Consider the following 18,772-nt stretch of genomic DNA (forward strand, 5'->3'; position numbering starts at 1 on the left):
AGGATAGACAGAAGATCAACAATACTATTAAACCATGTACATGTAACTACACGGTTAATAATTCTCAGCCTGGCAAAGCTTAACAATGCTGTTGCTAAAGACGCTGAAGCTAACTTAGCAACTTAGCAACGGGACCTCACAGAGCTATGATAAAAACATTAGCGCTCCACCTACGCCAGCCAGCCCTCATCTGCTCATCAACACCCATGCTCACCTGCGTTCCAGCGATCGACGGCGCGACGAAGGACTTCACCCGATCACAGATGCGGTTGGCGGCTAGCGTCGGCTAACGCGTCTGCTGTCCAAGTAAGTCCTCCTTGTTGTGTTGCTACAGCCAGCCGCTAATACACTGATCCCACCTACAACTTTCTTCTTTGCAGTCTTCATTGTTCATTGAACAAATTGCAAAAGATTCACCAACGCAGATGTCCAGAATACTGTGGAATTATGAGATGAAAACAGAGCTAATTTGTATTGTTTTCAATGGGGTACCGATACTCCTGTTTCACTGGCTACGTCACGCGCATACGTCATCATCCAAAGCCTTTTCAACCGGAAGTTTAGCGGGAAATTTAAAATTGCACTTTATAAGTTAACCCGGCCGTATTGGCATGTGTTGCAATGTTAAGATTTCATCATTGATATATAAACTATCAGACTGCGTGGTCGGTAGTAGTGGGTTTCAGTAGGCCTTTAAATTGATATATTTGTTAAAAACATTTAAAGTGATTAAGGTAGCCCTTTTTGTCTTTTTTCTTCTTCTTCATATTATTATTTATTAATATTTAATACTCTATCTGTATTTGCTTTTGTTTTCTTTCCTTGACATGTTTTGCTGATGTCGTGATTTGCTCAACCTGATGTGCAGATTGTTGGTTATGTTGAAAGTGCCTTGACTTTTGTGTGCATTATAAATGTATGTTTGTTGTTCAATAAAAAATAAATAAATGTGAAGGTTGTTTATTATTGAAATTATGATACTGCCCCAACAGTTTAGTTAATATAAGATAGGGTTTACGGTACTGGCGATGATTTAAAAGTTATTTAAAAACAAGTCAAATGTTAGTTGTATGATCTTTAATTCTGTGTACAAATCTCAATAAACCACACCAAAAATACACCCATTTAATCAAACTGGCATCTGCAATAAGTAGTGTGCTAGCACATTTATGGTCATGTTTTTTTTCTTAGCCTTTTCATTAGTTGTATGGCTTTGTTGATCTACAAGCTCCCTTTATGTTGATCATCCCCAGGTGTGACAGGACACATGTTTTAACCACAAAGTTGAAGTAAAAACAAGTGATGGTAAACATCAGGAGAGTACACTATTTCCGGGTACTTTATCAAGTGAATCACATTACAATCAGTACAGCACGGGCTTTTTCAAAAATATATTATAACATTGATCATTTCAGCTCATACAGATTGATCACTCGGAAAGAAATGTATGGTCAAGTCTGCTGAGACCACGCCCTGTTATATTCTGTTGCCCTCACTTTACGAACATCTAGTGTGGCAAACAATCTAGTTTGTAAAACAAAAGAAAATTATGCATTTTTAAGTTATCCACTGCATGGCAATGATGTTTTTTGAGTTTCCTCACCTTATGCAAAATTCTCCACTTTGAAATATTCTGCACACAGCTGCAAAATAAAAAGTACCGTCTCACACCAGAAATGATCCTGTTGGCACACCGTTGCGTCTGTTGGCCGCTATGGGTGTAGCATGCATTCTTTGCCAAGCATCTCACTTAATGATAATGACAAGTGGCTGAGGAGGAGCCGAGCAGAAGACTTTTCACACAGTCACACACAAGGTCACATGAGCAAAGTGGGGCACTGGCGGCAGTGCGATGGCTGTGAGTGGGAGCTTTGATACACTTTCAGAGCACAGTTTCCCTCACTGTTGGTCCGTGCTAATGGTGGTAGTCTTTTTTGGTGTGCGGACGATTCCCCAGTATGTGATCCACTTCTGAGGCGATGCCTGCAGTCATCTTTGGAATTACCTGAAGTTCATACAGCATAGCTTTAATACACAATCAAACACACGAAGCACTGTTTTATAACGCCACTAATAGGACAGTAGAACCTATAAATTTAAAGGTAAAGTACCAATGATTGTCACACACACGCTAGGTGTGGCAAAATTATTCTCTGCATTTGACCTATCACCCTTGATCACCCCCTGGTAGGTGAGGGGAGCAGTGAGCAGCAGCGGTGGCCATGCCCGGGAATCATTTTTGGTGATTTAACCCCCAATTCCAACCCTTGATGCTGAGTGCCATGCAGGGAGGTAATGGGTCCCATTTTTATAGTCTTTGGTATGACTCGGCCGGGGTTTGAACTCACAACCAACCAATCTCACGGCGGACACTCTAACCCAGGGGTCCCCAAACTTTTTGACTCGGGGGCCGCATTGGGTTAAAACAATTTGGCCGGGGGCCGGGCTGTATATATATGTATATATATATATATATATTCAATATATATAGCGCACTTTCCGCGTGCGCGATGATGTCACTTTATCGATGAGAAAATGCATTTTTAGACAATATGATTTGCCTGAGCGGCTAGGAGACACTGTGAGTAGCAAGCGGTACAAAGTGGATAAGAAAAGACAGAATTTTTTTTTTTTAAAAATATTTATTTATTTATTTATTTTTAATACTTGGGACTTCACGCGGGCCTGATTTTGGACGCTGGCGGGCCTGATCCGGCCCGCGGGCCGTAGTTTGGGGACCCCTGCTCTAACCACTAGGCCACTGAGTAGGTCAAAGTCCAACACGACTTGTTTAAAAATCTTCTTTATATAAATTGTTTTAAGTAGATTTTACAGTAAAAACTTAACATTTACATTTTACTGTAAAATATAGTGTACCGGTATTTTTAAATTTTTTTACAACATTTTACGGTAAACTTAAAAACCGTACCACTGTTTTTTCTGGGGGGGGGGGGGTGTCTACAGAAAAATCTATCAGCTTAGTTGCTAGAATTTTTATGTTAAATTGACATTGGTTTTTTACAACATTATATTGTTCATGGAAAAACAGTACGCGTTCTTTTTTTTTTTTACAAATGCACCCAATTACAGGAAATGTAGTCTACATTTTTAAAAATGTTTTTTCTTGGCAGCTATTTGTGCTGATAGAAATATTCCTCTTTTTTTTCCTCAAAGGGTGCTCACTTGCTTGAGAACATGTTCTTATGCTAGTTATCTTATTTACACGATACATGTCATTCCAGACATGATGGCAGTCCATAACTGCCATCAGAGGGCCGCTTGTAACAGTGAATAATGTATGAATTTGCCTCTGGATTTCATTTTTAATTATATAAATTGGTTTAAGTAGACTGTCCATTTTACAATAAAACTTTACATTAACAAAATGTTAATGTAAAATAGTGTTTTTTAAATTTTTTACAACATTTTACAGTAAATGGAAAAACAGTACCACAGTTTAGTTTTTTTTGGGTGGGGGTTATGAAAAAAGCAGGCAGCTTAGTTGCCAGAATTTTTGTGTTAAATTGACATTGGTTTTTACAACATTATATTGTTCATGGAAAAACAGTACAAGTTATTTTCTTATTCTGGCAACTCAGCTGGCAGTTTTTCTACTGTAAAAAACAATGTACGTCTTTCCGTTTACAGTAATACACTGTTAAAAACAACAACCCTAGATTTTACAGTCAAAAACTGGAAGCTCAGTCAACAGAATTTTAACATAAAAACATAGTAGTATTTTTCAATTTGCAGTAATATGCTGTAAAGAACAACGTACAATTTATTGTCATTTTTATTAATTTAATAGGTAGTTTGCTGTAAAGTTAAGTATTTTTATTTAGACATAAACATGTTTGGAAAGTATGATAATTTACTGTAATATTTGTTGCAATATTGGATACTATTAAAGTTTAAAATGTATGTAATTTTAAGCAGTACATATATTTTGTCTGTCAAAATGAAAAAAAATGAAAAAATCAAATTAACTACTTTCCCACATTTCCTTTCCAGGTGTTTGCGGGCCAGATAAAATGATGTCGCAGGCCAGATCTGGCTTCCGGGCCTTGAGTTTGACACCTGTATGTTACAGTGTGAAACGGCTTCCATTATAAACCCGTTAATGACTACATGCAGGTTTACCTAACATTTTAACAGTCATACAACTGTGGATTGTTTTCTATATATAGTGCCAGATCAACAATAAAAGTTTTGATTTAGAACACAAGCATGTGAAATGTCCTTGAAAACACGTAAATCCACGTTTTTAGACATTAATTTTCATGTCAAAACATCATATTGGCGTTTTTTTAACAAAATGTATATAAAAAAAATAGGATCCAAACAAAATGTGTTGAATGCTCATCTTAGCCGCAGATAGTCGTTGTTCCCTTTGCCTAAACGCTGGACTAAATTACAGGACAGGTGCGCCAAAACAAGGATTATTTGGGTGATTACAATCCAAACACTGTTAGTTCCGAACCAGTTTTAATCCTGGAGGATTTATTAGTAGCCAGTGAGAAGGTATATTTTTGACGTGACGGATGTAAACAGAGGTCACAACACCGGAGGTACCGTATTTTTCGGACCATAGGGCACACAGGATTATAAGGCGCACTGCTGATGAGCGGGTCTAGTCAGGTCTATTTTCATACAAAAGGCGCACCGGATTATAAGGCGCATTAAAAGGGTCATATTAGGATTTTTTTCTAAATGTAAAAGACTTCCTTGTGGTCTACATAACATGTAATGGTGGTTCTTTGGTCAAAATGTTGCATAGATGTAGTTTTACAGATCATCTTCAAGCCGCTTTCTGACAGTCGCTTCAGGATGCACCGTTTTGTGGGCAGTCGTATTTACGTGCCTCCACTTCGACAGCGTCTTCTCCCTGTCATCTTTGTTGTAGCGGTGTAGCGTGCAAGGACGGTAGTGGAAGAAGTGTCAAAAGATGGAGCCAACTGTTTTAATGACATTCAGACTTTACTTTAATCAATAACGGAGCAGCATCTTCTCATCCGTGGCTCACTAGTGCAACAACAACGCCGGAAATGTGTCCCATGAAAAACCGTCCGACTGGAAATCTCTAATAACTAAAGTTCCTTGGGTGAATTATGTAAACTCACTACACAGGTAGTTTTTGGCGCTTCCATTGCGAGATATAAGTTAGAACTTTACACTACTTTATATTAGAAATGCCAACAGTGGAGGATGAATGTCCCATAACAAGAAGATAGAGAGAAAGAAGAAGCTTTTGGACTACGGCGTCACCACGGACTACAGTGGCCGACGTGCGCAAATTTTCAGGACTTATGCAGATCTCAAATACACATCAGCAGGTACCAGAAGGTAAGAAAGTTGGTTTTTCATAATATTGCGAAACAAAACGCCAGATAATATGTCTACTAATGGGTGCCATTTTGCGGTCCTTATACACACACCATAGTAATACTTGTATCTCTGACTACGGTAGCCGTAATGGCCGACAATCCATTCAGTGGTGTGGCTTCAAAGTCGTACTGAAATATTTAATAATATATAACATAACATTTAAAGTGTTGGTGTTGTTACTGGCGTCATCTTGCAGTCTACATATCTCTTATGTGTGACTGCCATCTACTGGTCACACTTATCATTACACCATGTACCAAATAAAATTGCTTCGAGGTCGGTAAGCACAACCAGAATTATTCCGTACATTAGGCACACCGGGTTATAAGGTGCACTGTGGATTTTTGAGAAAATTAAAGGATTTTAAGTGCGCCTTATAGTCCAAAAAATAAGGTAAGTATTAAAAACAAGAACCATAAAAATGAGCCAGTCTTTTGAAAAGCTCTTCAAAAGGAAGGGGTCTTCGAGAGGTGACTCCTTTCAGAGAGCCAAAAATCCCATCACTAATCAAGTGCACAAGAGCACTTTTTGGAGCCACACACTCTGTTGGATGAAGGCTTGCACACAAAACAAGGTGTTCCCAGGAGGACTCATCAAAAACTGTCTAAAACATCAAAGGCTAGAATATGGCAACGCACCTTGAGTACACGATTGTGGGACCTCTGAGACTTGTTTAAAATAAAAAATAATAATATGGGACCTTCCAAGAGTGACCAAAAAAAAAAGTGTAAGTTTTTGTGGTTCTTTAAAAATACATTTTTGGAATTCAAATTTGGAGGTTCCACTGTAAATAATACAGATGATATAAGGCACAGGTATCAAACTCAAGGCCCGGGGGCCAGATCTGGTTCGCAACATCATTTTATGTGGCCCGCAAAAGCCTGGAAATAATGTGTCAATAAAGAACTTCATCGTTCTTACTACCATATTTTTCGCCATGTATGCGATGTGGCCCTCAATAAAAATGAGTTGGACACTCCTGATCTGATATAAGACATATTCAGTCAACCTGAATGGCCCCGAGATTCTCTGTTAGCTGGCTTGGATTGGAGGATCCCAGCAGTACTGAGCTCACACCTTCATTCCTCAGGCACCATGCTGAAAAACAGACACAAATAGATCGACTTAGGGTTGTCTCGATACCAATATTTTGGTAGAGGTACCAAAATGTATTTTGATACTTTTCGATACTTTTTGATACTTTGATACTAAATAAAGGGTACCACAAAAAATGGCATTATTGGCTTTATTTTAACAAAAAATCTTAGGATACATTAAACATATGTTTATTCTTGCAATGTAGTCCTTAAATAAAATAGTGAACATACTAGACCAGTGGTTCTCAAGTGGGGGTACGCGTACCCCTGGGGGTACTTGAAGGTATGCCAAGAGGTACATGAGATTTTTTTTAAATGTCTGTCAAAAAGAACTGTGAAAAGAAATGCAACAATGCAATATTCAGTGTTGACAGATAGATTTTTCGTGGACATGTTCCATAAATATTGATGTTAAAGATTTCTTTTTTTGTGAAGAAATGTTTAGAATTAAATTCATGAATCCAGACGGATCTTTATTACAATCCCCAAAGAGGGCACTTTAAGTTGATGATTACTTCTATGTGTAGAAATCTTTATTTAGAATTGAATCACTTGTTTATTTTTCAACAAGTTTTTAGTTATTTTTATATCTTTTTTTCCAAATAGTTCAAGAAAGACCACAACAAATGAGCAATATTTTGCAGTGTTATACAATTTAATAAATCAGAAACTGATGACATAGTGCTGTATTTTACTTCTTTATCTCTTTTTTTCAACCAATAATGCTTTGCTCTGATTAGGGGGTACTTGAATTAAAAAAATGTTCACAGGGGGTACATCACTGAAAAAAGGTTGAGAACCACTGTACTAGACAACTTGTCTTTTAGTAGTAAGGAAACAAACAAAGACTCCTAATTAGTCTGCTGACATATGCAGTAACATATTGTGTCATTTATCATTATATTATTTTGTCAACATTATAAAGGAAAAACTGTAAAAAATGATTATTAATCTACTTGTTGATTTACAGTTAATATCTGGTTGATTTCTCTTTGAACATGTTCTATCTACACTTCTGTTAAAATGTAATAATCACTTATTTTTCTGTTGTTTGACACTTTACATTAGTTTTGGATGATACCACACATTTAGGTATCAATCCGATACCAAGTAGTTACAGGGTCATACATTGGTCATAATTTAAGTTCTCATGTGTCCAGGGACATATTTCCTGAGTTTATGTATATGATATGAATTTAAGAAAAAAAAGAAAAAATATTTTGTGACGATAAAAAATATCGATGTAATCATAGTAGTATCGACTAGATATGCTCTTGTACTTAGTATCATTACAGTGGATGTCAGGTGTAGATCCACCCATGGTATTTGTTTACATTGTGACGTCGGTGAGCTATTGTATCCTCCTACGGCAGACCTGGGCATTCTGCGGCCCGCGGGCCGCATCCGGCCCTTTGTGCGTCCCTGTCCGGCCCGCGTGAGGCCAATTATAAATTACAAAATAAATTTTAAAAAGTATCTATGTTGAGTGTGCAATACAACGGTGCTGCTTTTGTTTTGAAAATCGTTATTTGTATTACTTCCGTGTGGACGTATGCGTGATTGTGAGTGAATGTGAACAACTGCAATTACAAAATAAAGTTGAAAAAACATCTATGTCCTGCGCGCAATACAACTGTGCTGCTTTTATTTTGAAAAGTATTATTTATGGGCGTGTGTCCGTGTGTAACCTGCGAGTGAAGGTGCACATGCAGCGACAAGTGATGCACGGTTTACACCCGAGACGCCAAAAAGAGAAAAGTTGATGAGGAATGCCGTGTTTTCAACAACACATGAACTGCAAAGCAACGTCCCCTCACCTAAGGTGCGTGCCTGCGCAATTGCGCACTGCTCAAGCGTCTGCTGCGCGCAGCAAGTATATGCCGCGCACCAAATCAAATCCCATCTGAATTATAAACAAAATAAACATATTTATTCTATGGAATTTTGCAATGCAACTTTGAGTGACAGTGACAACAAGCGGCCCTAATGGTGTTCGTCAACACCGTTCAATTGAACACCGTTCAATTATTGTAACGTCTATCGAGATGCTTCGAGGACAGGAATTATATCGATCACTTTATTGAACAAAACTGTTTATATTCGGACATAACCACACCAAAAACATGAGTAAAACAATTCTATCTCGAAAAACTAGTCATTTTCTGCCGTACAAACCAGGCCAAAACCAACTTGTCATCTGTCACCAACACGCATAGCACTAAACCACTGGTGCGTTTAAGGCCACACAAAAAGTCGGACAACTCAAACACCACACAAAGTTACACTATGACTCCTCAGTCATACGTGTGCTTATTTTACTGTCATTTATTATTAATGTTAATTTATTTATATTAGTCATGGAATGCTGTTGCACACACTATGTTGAAGTATTACTATTATTATTATTAATATTATTATTTATCTTACGGTATATATCAAAAATAATATTGAGCAAAATTTTATTGAAATATTGTCGATGTGGCCCTCCAGCAGTGCTCGGGTAGCTCATGCGGCCCCCGGTAAAAATTAATTGCCCACCCCTGTCCTACGGTGTGTAGTGAAGCATGTTTAGCTATTCCTCGTCCTGCAGTGATAATGTTACTTGTAAGAAATGTACTTTATTTGTCGCCATGGAGGCGAGGATTAGTGATTTAGAAGTAGCTAAAACACTGCAGACTGCGGATGGACATTAGCCGCTAACTAGCTCGCCATGTTTTAAAGCACCTCTTCCTTATAACTTCACCTTTATTTTCAGTTTTTAAGCCAAAATGTGTCTGTTCTTCCTTTTCTGTCTACACACTGTGTCTGCTTGTAAGTACTCCGTGTGTGCGCGCTGCCGAACATGCTCCTCTGCTCGTAAAACCAGCAATGTCATGACGTGATGACGACGTGCCGTCATGCCTGTAAAAAAATATATATGGCGAACCGGTATATGTTAGTGCGTCTGCCTCATAATATGAAGGTCCTGGGTTCAATTCTGCGCTCGGGATCTTTCTGTGTGGAGTTTGCATGTTCTCCCCGTGACTGCGTGGGTTCCGTCCGGGTACTACGGCTTCCTCCCACTTCCAAAGACATGCACCTGGGGATAGGTTGATTGGCAACACTAAAAAATTGGCCCTAGTGTGTGAATGTGAGTGTGAATGTTGTCTGTCTATCTGTGTTGGCCCTGTGATGAGGTGGCGACTTGTCCAGGGTGTACCCCGCCTTCCGCCCGAGATAGGCTCCAGCGCCCCCCACGACCCCAAAAGGGAATAAGCGGTAGAAAATGGATGAATGGTACAGCATATAGTACTGTTTTTGATTCATTAGTACTGCGATACTATACTAGTACAGGTATACCATACAACCCTAGATCGACTTTATTCATCCTTTGAGGCTAATCAAAACATCGCCAGACAGGATATTGCAACGATTTTGCCATTATATTTGAGCTATTTTGCCATATGAGTAATCTAATGATAAATGGGTTATACTTGTATAGCGCTTTTTTACCTTCAAGGTACTCAAAGCGCTTTGACACTATTTCCACATTTACCCATTCACACACACATTCACACACTGATGGCGGGAGCTGCCATGCAAGGCGCTAACCAGCAGCCATCAGAGGCAAAGGGTGAAGTGTCTTGCCCAAGGACACAACGGACGTGACTAGGAAGGTAGAAGGTGGGAATTGAACCCCAGTAACCAGCAACACTCCGATTGCTGGCACAGCCACTCTACCAACTTCGCCACGCCGTCCCTATCTAATGGCAACATTATTATTTTTTGTCTAAATGTTCATCTCAGAGACAGGTGGTTTCGCCCCAAACCCCCTCCTCCTCCTCTCATTCCTAAAAGTTATAAAGTTGTGGAAGAGTTCTTTGTCTCTCTCTCCCTCTTGCTCCTCTTCTTCTCCTTTCAGTAGCAGCGAAAACCATTTCTTCTTTGTAATCTGATGTTATTTGAGTACTCAAACAAATACTTCAAAAGATCTTACTTTTTCTATGGACAATTCTTTGTTGGATATGAAAAAAGTCCAAAACAGTAAACACACAGAAAGTCCTAAAAGTCTCTCACCGATAGCGAGTTGGGGTAACGTACAACCAAGCTTCTCCGCTATGTGAGCCAACTCCTTCAGCTTGGCGTGCTGTTTCCTTCCATCCTCACTCGTTATTTTCTCCTTTAACCACTGGTATGGCTGCGAGATGAAACAAAGGAGCGGATTAGATTACTTGTAAATCAGAAACACAAAGTTCGAAGCAAACCACATTCCGTGCCTGTACCCGCTGGAGGGTCCGTGCACTAAGCTCGTGGTCAGAATGAAGCTCAAGCCGTACCTTCATGGAGGCCCTGGAGGTTTCTGGGACTCCGTTCTCATATTTCCCAGTGATGATGCCGCAGGCCAAAGGAGACCAGGAGACCACACCTACACCTGTGATTAAAGAGTGACAGGTCGATACAAAAGAATTTCAGGGCGAGCCTGGAAGGGTTGAATGACGAAACCGACCTATCTTGTGGTAGAGCTCTGGCAGCTGTGTTTCCACTTTGTCTCTCTGGAAAAAATGATACTCTGCCTGCTCACAGACTGGTGGAATGAGATTGAATTGCCTGGCCACAGAGTAGGCCTCCTAAATAAATGAGAAGAGACAGAAAATTAGGGGACAAAGCAAACAACTGCACTCTGATAAGTTTTTTTTTTCAAATATGCACTGCGGCCCTAAAACAATATGCCAGACCTGGGCAAAATACGACCGCGGCCCATTAAGATTTTCAATCCGGCCCGCCGGACGTTCTACATAATTTTTTTATACCTTTAACATCAAAACGGTCACCGCCACTATGATGTGCAGTGCTGTTTTTAAATGACCATAAGTCTCGAACTATAAAAAGTATTTCAATGGTTGAAATCTGCGCTTTTGAGTGTTATATGAGTTATTACGGTAATCTACGTCACAGCATCTTAGATCAGGAACAAAGCAGAGTGGGCGGGGTTTGTTTTCAGAGCAGCCAGCCCCAAACGCATGTGTCAGGAACAGATGCGGAAGCACATTTTTACAACAAATGTCTGCATAAAAGTGATAATATATCCTATTGAAGATGTTTATTACATTTTGCATTCATACTGTGCTGTTTGTTACATTTTTGTTGTGTTTTGCTTGATTGTAAAATATGTCTATGGAGGAGCGATGGTCATATGTTGTTAATATTAAATGATAAATGATAAATGGGTTATACTTGTATAGCGCTTTTCTACCTTCAAGGTACTCAAAGCGCTTTGACAGTATTTCCACATTCACCCATTCACACACTGATGGCGGGAGCTGCCATGCAAGGCGCTAACCAGCAGCCATCAGAGGCAAAGGGTGAAGTGTCTTGCCCAAGGACACAACGGACGTGACTAGGAAGGTAGAAGGTGGGGATTGAACCCCAGTAACCAGCAACACTCCGATTGCTGGCACAGCCACTCTATCAACTTCGCCTTATTGTTCATTGTTCATATCAACTTCGCCTTATTGTTCATTGTTCATATTGTAAATCCCACTTTCTTTATTGTAATGTTCATTTTGGGTGTCCCATTCAGTAAAAAAATCGTAAAATTCCAATCCGTTTTTTTGAGGTGGTCTGTCATGACTTTTTTAGAACTCTATCGGACATTGTGACTTTTGGTATTAGTGTTCCTGAAAAAAAGAGACCCAAACACACATACTGTACAGTAGTGTATATATCATTTATACACACATACACATTGGCCCCCAAGACACGTTTTTTTCTCTCAATGTGGCCCCCGAGTCAAAATATTTGCCCTCTGCCATATGCCAATATGCAATTTGGTATCAGTACGCTGATTTGTCTTTTGTGTAACACTCGGGATAAATTAGGTCCCTAAGCAGATTTTTATTATGATGCCGTGCTTCATTACACTTTTTTTTCACATTTCTTTATTTATGTGAAACACACTTTTACTTTTTAAATCTGATGCTTTGTTGCACTAAACCCTATTTATTGAAAAGTATTAATGTTTTATTATTTTTTTTGTTAGTGCAAAATAACACATTTAACATAAATAAAACCTACCTCTGCTTAATTTCCTGACAGAGCTCCAACTTAATTGGAGTACGACTACTGTATTTTTCGCACTATAAATTGCTACTTTTTTCCTACGCTTTGTACCCTGCGGCATATGAAACGGTGCGGCTAATTTATGGAAATGTATTCGCTGGTGGCACAGGGATTAGTGCATGTGCCTCACAATACGAAGGTCCTGAGTAGTCCTGAGTTCAATCCCGGGCTCGGGATCTTTTTGTGTGGAGTTTACAAGTTCTCCCCTTGACTGCGTGGGTTCCCTCTGGGTACTCCAGCTTCCTCCCACCTCCAAAGACATGCACCTGGGGATAGGTTGATTGGCAACACTAAATTGGCCTTAGTGAGTGAATGTGAGTGTGAATGTTGTCTGTCTATCTGTGTTGGCCCTCTGATGAAGTGGCGACTTGTCCAGGGTGTACCCCGCCTTCCGCCCGATTGTAGCTGAGATAGGCTCCAGCACCCCTAGCGACCCCAAAAGGGACAAGCGGTAGAAAATGGATGGTATTCGCTAATGGCCATAATGTTTTGTATTCAACAAATCATTTTCACACTGAAGTGACTGGGATGAGAATCAGCACCTCCAAGTCCGAGTCCATGGTTCTCGCCCGGAAAAGGGTGGAGTCCCATCTTCGGGTTGCGGAGGAGACCCTGCCCCAAGTGGAGGAGTTCAAGTACCTCTAAATCTTGTTCACGAGTGAGGCAAGAGTGGATCGTGAGATCGACAGGCGGATCGGTGCGGCGTCTTCAGTAATGCGGACGCTGTATCGATCCGTTGTGGTGAAGAAGGAGCTGAGCCGGAAGGCAAAGCACTCAATTTACCGGTCGATCTACGTTCCCATCCTCACCTATGGTCATGAGCTTTGGGTTATGACCGAAAGGACAAGATCACGGGTACAAGCGGCCGAAATGAGTTTCCTCCGCCGGGTGGTGGGGCTCTCCCTTAGAGATGGGGTGAGAAGCTCTGCCATCTGGGAGGGGCTCAAAGTAAAGCCGCTGCTCCTCCACATCGAGAGGAGCCAGATGAGGTGGTTCGGGCATCTGGTCAGGATGCCACCCGAACGCCTCCCTAGGGAGGTGTTTAGGGCACGTCCGACCGGTAGGAGGCCGCGGGGAAGACCCAGGACACGTTGGAAAGACTATGTCTCCCGGCTGGCCTGGGAGCGCCTCAGGATCCCCCGGGAAGAGCTGGACGAAGTGGCTGGGGAGAGGGGAAGTCTGGGCTTCCCTACTTAGGCTGCTGCCCCCGCGACCCGACCTCGGATAGGCGGAAGAATATGGATGGATGGATGGATTTTCACACTGAAAAGGTGTGTTATTGACTGTGCTATTTCGCCATCTTTTGGACGAGTTCGCTCACTGCATGCGCCGCGGGTTGAAAATGTACGGTGTTTCCCGTTTCGTGCCTTGAACAGGAAGTATAACCCGTTTTTTGTCTTCAAGTCATTCATGGTGTTTCTGTTCGTAAGGATTTTTCATTCATTGCTCCAAGCAACGTTTGTACGTTTTACAATATAACTAAAACAATTCATACCTACTAAACCATCTCATGTGTGATGTCTGTTTTTGTTTTTGTGTTTTTGTATGTGCTATGTAATGTGGTCAAGGTCACATCATTAGCACTATCCAATATGCTAACACGTTTACAAGTGTCCGTGTTAGTATAATTAACTTACAATGGCATTATTTTTGCATTGTTTCAGTTTCATACATTCACCAACACGTCACCGTGGAGTTATTGAGTCTGTTTAGCTGATTGGAGATCTGGCTCCCACAGCTAGTGAGTCCATGATGATAACTTCTGTTTTGTTTGATCAGCCGTTTTACTGCTATGTGACAGGCACCGTTTGGAAACAATTAAGGTATGTAGTAAATAAACATTTATATAAAAAAAAAATTGTATCTGTATATATCTGCGGTTTATGGTCCAGTGCGACTAATATACGTACAAATATTTATTTATTCTAAAATGAGGTGGGTGCGGCTATAGCCTGGAAAGTACAGTAGTAAGCAGCTCAGCACTCACACTGCACGCCACAGAGGCTAGGAATATGTTTTCAGTGAAATTTCCATTGAAATGCCCTAAATATCATTCATTAATTGACATTTTACAAGAGTTTATTCATGCAAAACGGGGGCCCCAAAGGATCGTGGGGCTTACGCACAGTGCGTGACATGCAAAAGAGGGTGCTACAGATTGGTTTGAAAATGAACTAAATAAATGTTTTTGTTTTGTAGCTTGTTTGTAGATAAATTAATTTAAAGGCAAATTATTTTCTAATTAAAATTTGAATAAATTAGTCAATGAAAATGTGAATTTACAATTTCAATTAATTCTGATTTGTTTCTGTATAGTATTATTATGCATTAATTCACTTTGTAAATTCATTGATTCATATTATTAAACCCTTATTTCTTGCGGACATTCGGTCCTTGGCCTGACCTTGGTAAATAAATTCCTGTAAAGAAGAAATTATCAATTATAAACAGGGCTGTCAAGTGATTAATTTTCCTAATCAAATTAATCACACTCTTGAACGTGGGCCAATCAGTGGCCATGATACTTAACAGCGTGCCTTCATTGGTTTGGTTCCAGCTCGTGGCCAATACTGCGGTGGTATTGATATGTTATAATTAATTGAGCAATTATTATGCTTGAACATGCTCAATTTAGGCCACAGGTGTCAAACTAAAGGCCTGGGGGCCAGTCCTGGCCCACCACATCATTCTATGTGGCCCGCGAAAGCCTGGAAAAAATGGGTTTCAATAAAATACATTTTTTTGCTTGTTTGTTTTTACTAAATGCATTCGTTCTTTCAATTTTGACATAAAAAAAATCATATTTTAAACATTAATATTATTTGATCAAGCCAATTATATTATTATATACTGTAGTGAAAAAGTATTTTTGAGAGATAAAAACAAATAGTTAAATATCTGCTTGTCACCTTTATTTACGATTTTAAAGCAAGTTATACATAAAAATATCTAATAATCAAATGCATATGCATTTCAATTAATCATAATTAATCACTCGTTATTACCCGTATGCATAATGTAAATACATTTAAAAAAAGTGTCCCTCTGAAAGCAGTCATTACTGCGATGTGGCCCTCAATAAAAAATAGTTTTACACCCCTGATTTAGGCCAAACATATGTAAAATATGCTTTATAAAGTGTTTAAAAACAAAACAAAACTGTGATGTACTGAAGTCACAAACAATGTGACGAGGGTGGATTCTATCGAAAAAATTGGCCAAAAAAATCAAACTGAATTTAAGCCTACCACTTGTTGGAAATTAGGCTATATTAAAGGTTGAACTAAAGTGAAAATAAAAATGAAAAGTTCATCCAGAAATGCAATGATATTGAGTGTTTATTGTAGTGAAGGCCAGTAGTCACTCACCATGATCTCCATGGCGGACCACCGTGACGTCCCCCAATACATTGACATGCCCTGGTTAATCACATGTGTCATGGCTCTCACTATCTCTATTGTACACACAAACACAGAGAAGAAAACAACACTCGTCAATTCTTAGTGGTCACCTAAAGCAATGTAGTGAAGAAAACACAACAACAACGGCTTTTTTGGCCTCGCTTTGCTATCTAATCGACCTTTAAATGCACAAATTAACCATTTGCCGTATGCCTTGTCTTTTAGTAGTAAGTAAACAAACAAAGACTCCTAATTAGTCTGCTGACGTATACAGTAACATATTGTGTCATTTATCATTCTGTTATTTTATCAACATTACTAAGGACAAGCTGTAAAAGTGGATTATTAATATACTTGTTCATTTACTGTTAATATCTGCTTATTTTCTGTTTTAACATGTTCTATTTACACTTCTGTTCAAATGTAATAATCCCTTATTCTTCTGTTGTTTGGATACTTTACATTAGTTTTGGATGATACCACAAATTTGGGTCATACATTGGTCATAATTTAAGTCCTCATGTTTCCAGGGGCGTATTTCCTGAGTTAATTAATATATAATATAAATAAATAAAAAACAAAAGAAGATTTTGTGGTGGTAAAAAATATTGACGTAATCATAGTAGTATTGACTAGATACGCTCCTTACAGTGGATGTCAGGTGTAGATCCACCCATGGTGTTTGTTTACATTGTGACGCCGGTGAGCTATTGTATCCTCCTACAGTGTGTAGTGAAGCAGGTTTAGCTATTCCCCGTCCTCCATTGGTAATGATACTTTTAAGAAACATACTTTATTTGTCGCCATGGAGGCGAGGATTAGTGAGTTAGAAGTAGCTAAAACAATGCAGACTGCGGATGGACTTTAGCCACTAGCTAGCTAGCCATGTCTTAAAGCACCTCTTCCTGAGGGTGTTTCAGTGTTATAACTTCACCTTTATCTTTAGTTTTTAAGCCTAAATGTGTCCATTCTCCCTTTTCTTTCTACAGACTGTGTCTGCTTGTAAGTACTCCGTGCGTGTGCAGTGCCGAACATGCTCCTCTGCTCGTAAAACCAGCAATGTCATGACGTGACGACAACAGGGGGCGGGGTGATGGGGGACCGATATAGTACCGAATATGATTCATTAGTATCGCGGTATTATACTAGTACCTGTATACGGTACAACCCCAGTTTAGAGTGTGCATTTTTTGCTTTTCATCTGTAGTTCTCTTCTGGACCAGAATGTGTCTCGGCGAGGGATGGTGCGTGTATGTCTCAGGTGGGTGGAGAGCTAATATCGCCAAAAAACCAGGCAAGTGAGAGAACTGGAAGGTTGTAAAAAGAAAAAAAATGTAGCTGTATATTTTCTGTGAATAATACATCTTAATGGCGTGATCCACCATCAAATCCATACTTAGCTGCCAATTCCGAATGTTTTCCCCGCACTAAACCACAGTGAATCATCGCAACAGACGTCCGTGTAACTCAGGTGAAACATCAGCATTTATCATGCAAGTCCATTACAACTTGTGGGTGATTTGGCGTTTAGAGCATCCGTCCCATTATATTATGAGTAGGGCTGTCAAGTGACTGATTGTTTAAATCAGGTTAATCACACTCTTGTGATTAATCATGATTAATCACAGGTTATTTCACAGGTGTCAAACTCAAGGCCCGTCATTTCAAGTGGCCCGCAAACACCAGGTATTAATGTCTTTTTCTTACTAAATGTATAAAATGTTAAATTTTGACAGAATTAAATTTTTTATTTTTTTTTCAAATGAATATTGCCACGCATCTTATTTTATCGTAAATTCCAAACATGTTTGTGTGAAAATCAAAATAAATACCTAAATATCTGCTATAGTCACAATTTTAAAGCAAGTTGTCCTTCAAATTGTACTCTGTAAAAAATAAAAAAAAATACTGTAAAAAAAAACTGGTAGCTCAGTTGCCAGGATTTTACTGTGATTATATATATATAAAAAAAAACTACCGTAGATTTTACAGTAAAAGCATTAGTACTGTTTTCCCATTTTAATTTATATGCTGTTAAAAATAAACATTGTACATTACACGCTAACATTTTGGCAACTGAGATGTTCCAGGTTCTTTTTACTTTAAAATCTTACGTAAAAAAAAAAAAAGTTAATATGTGTGTGTGTATATATATATATATATATATATATATATATATATATATATATATATATATATATATATATATATATATATATATATATAATTATGTATATGTATGTATATGTGTATACATGTATGTATATATATGCATATATGTATGTATGTGTATATATATCGATATGTGTAGAAGTGTATATATGTAAATGTATTTGTGTATATATGTATATGTCTATATATATTGGTATATAAGTAAATCCATATGTGTGTATATCTGCATATACAGGTATGTGTATGTATATACGTCTTGATTTGTGTATTTTTACTGTATATATGTAAATATATGCATATATATATATTTAAATACATGCATATAACCATATATATATATATATATATATATATATATATATATATATATATATATATATATATATATATATATATATATATATATATATATATATATATTTATATATTCTGTGGTTTATCCGTTAAACAGTGCTGGGGTAAAAATCACCTGACGAGCAGGCTTGTAGGGAAGATATAGCCTCTCTATTTTTATATATATATATATATATATATATATATATATATATATATATATATATATATATATATATATATATATATATATATACACATATACATATACATATATATATATAT

The 18,772-nt window shown here is 38.5% G+C and overlaps 1 protein-coding gene across 3 annotated transcripts in view; it reads right to left on the minus strand.

The window, feature by feature from the left end:
• Positions 1-1,325: 1,325 nt before the first annotated feature.
• LOC133630931 (voltage-gated potassium channel subunit beta-1-like) overlaps positions 1,326-18,772 on the minus strand; it is a 137,299-nt gene continuing 119,852 nt past the window's right edge. For all 3 annotated transcript variants that reach the window (XM_062022788.1, XM_062022787.1, XM_062022786.1), the window contains 6 exons: positions 15,950-16,035; positions 10,969-11,089; positions 10,799-10,893; positions 10,539-10,659; positions 6,395-6,483; positions 1,326-2,005 (listed from right to left, as the gene is read on the minus strand). In XM_062022788.1, coding sequence (XP_061878772.1) covers positions 1,916-2,005; positions 6,395-6,483; positions 10,539-10,659; positions 10,799-10,893; positions 10,969-11,089; positions 15,950-16,035 — 602 coding nt within the window. In that variant the 3' untranslated portion in view covers positions 1,326-1,915. The remainder of the gene's footprint in view (positions 2,006-6,394; positions 6,484-10,538; positions 10,660-10,798; positions 10,894-10,968; positions 11,090-15,949; positions 16,036-18,772) is intronic.

This window comes from Entelurus aequoreus, linkage group LG16 (assembly GCF_033978785.1).
Source record: "Entelurus aequoreus isolate RoL-2023_Sb linkage group LG16, RoL_Eaeq_v1.1, whole genome shotgun sequence".
Lineage (NCBI taxonomy): Eukaryota > Metazoa > Chordata > Actinopteri > Syngnathiformes > Syngnathidae > Entelurus > Entelurus aequoreus.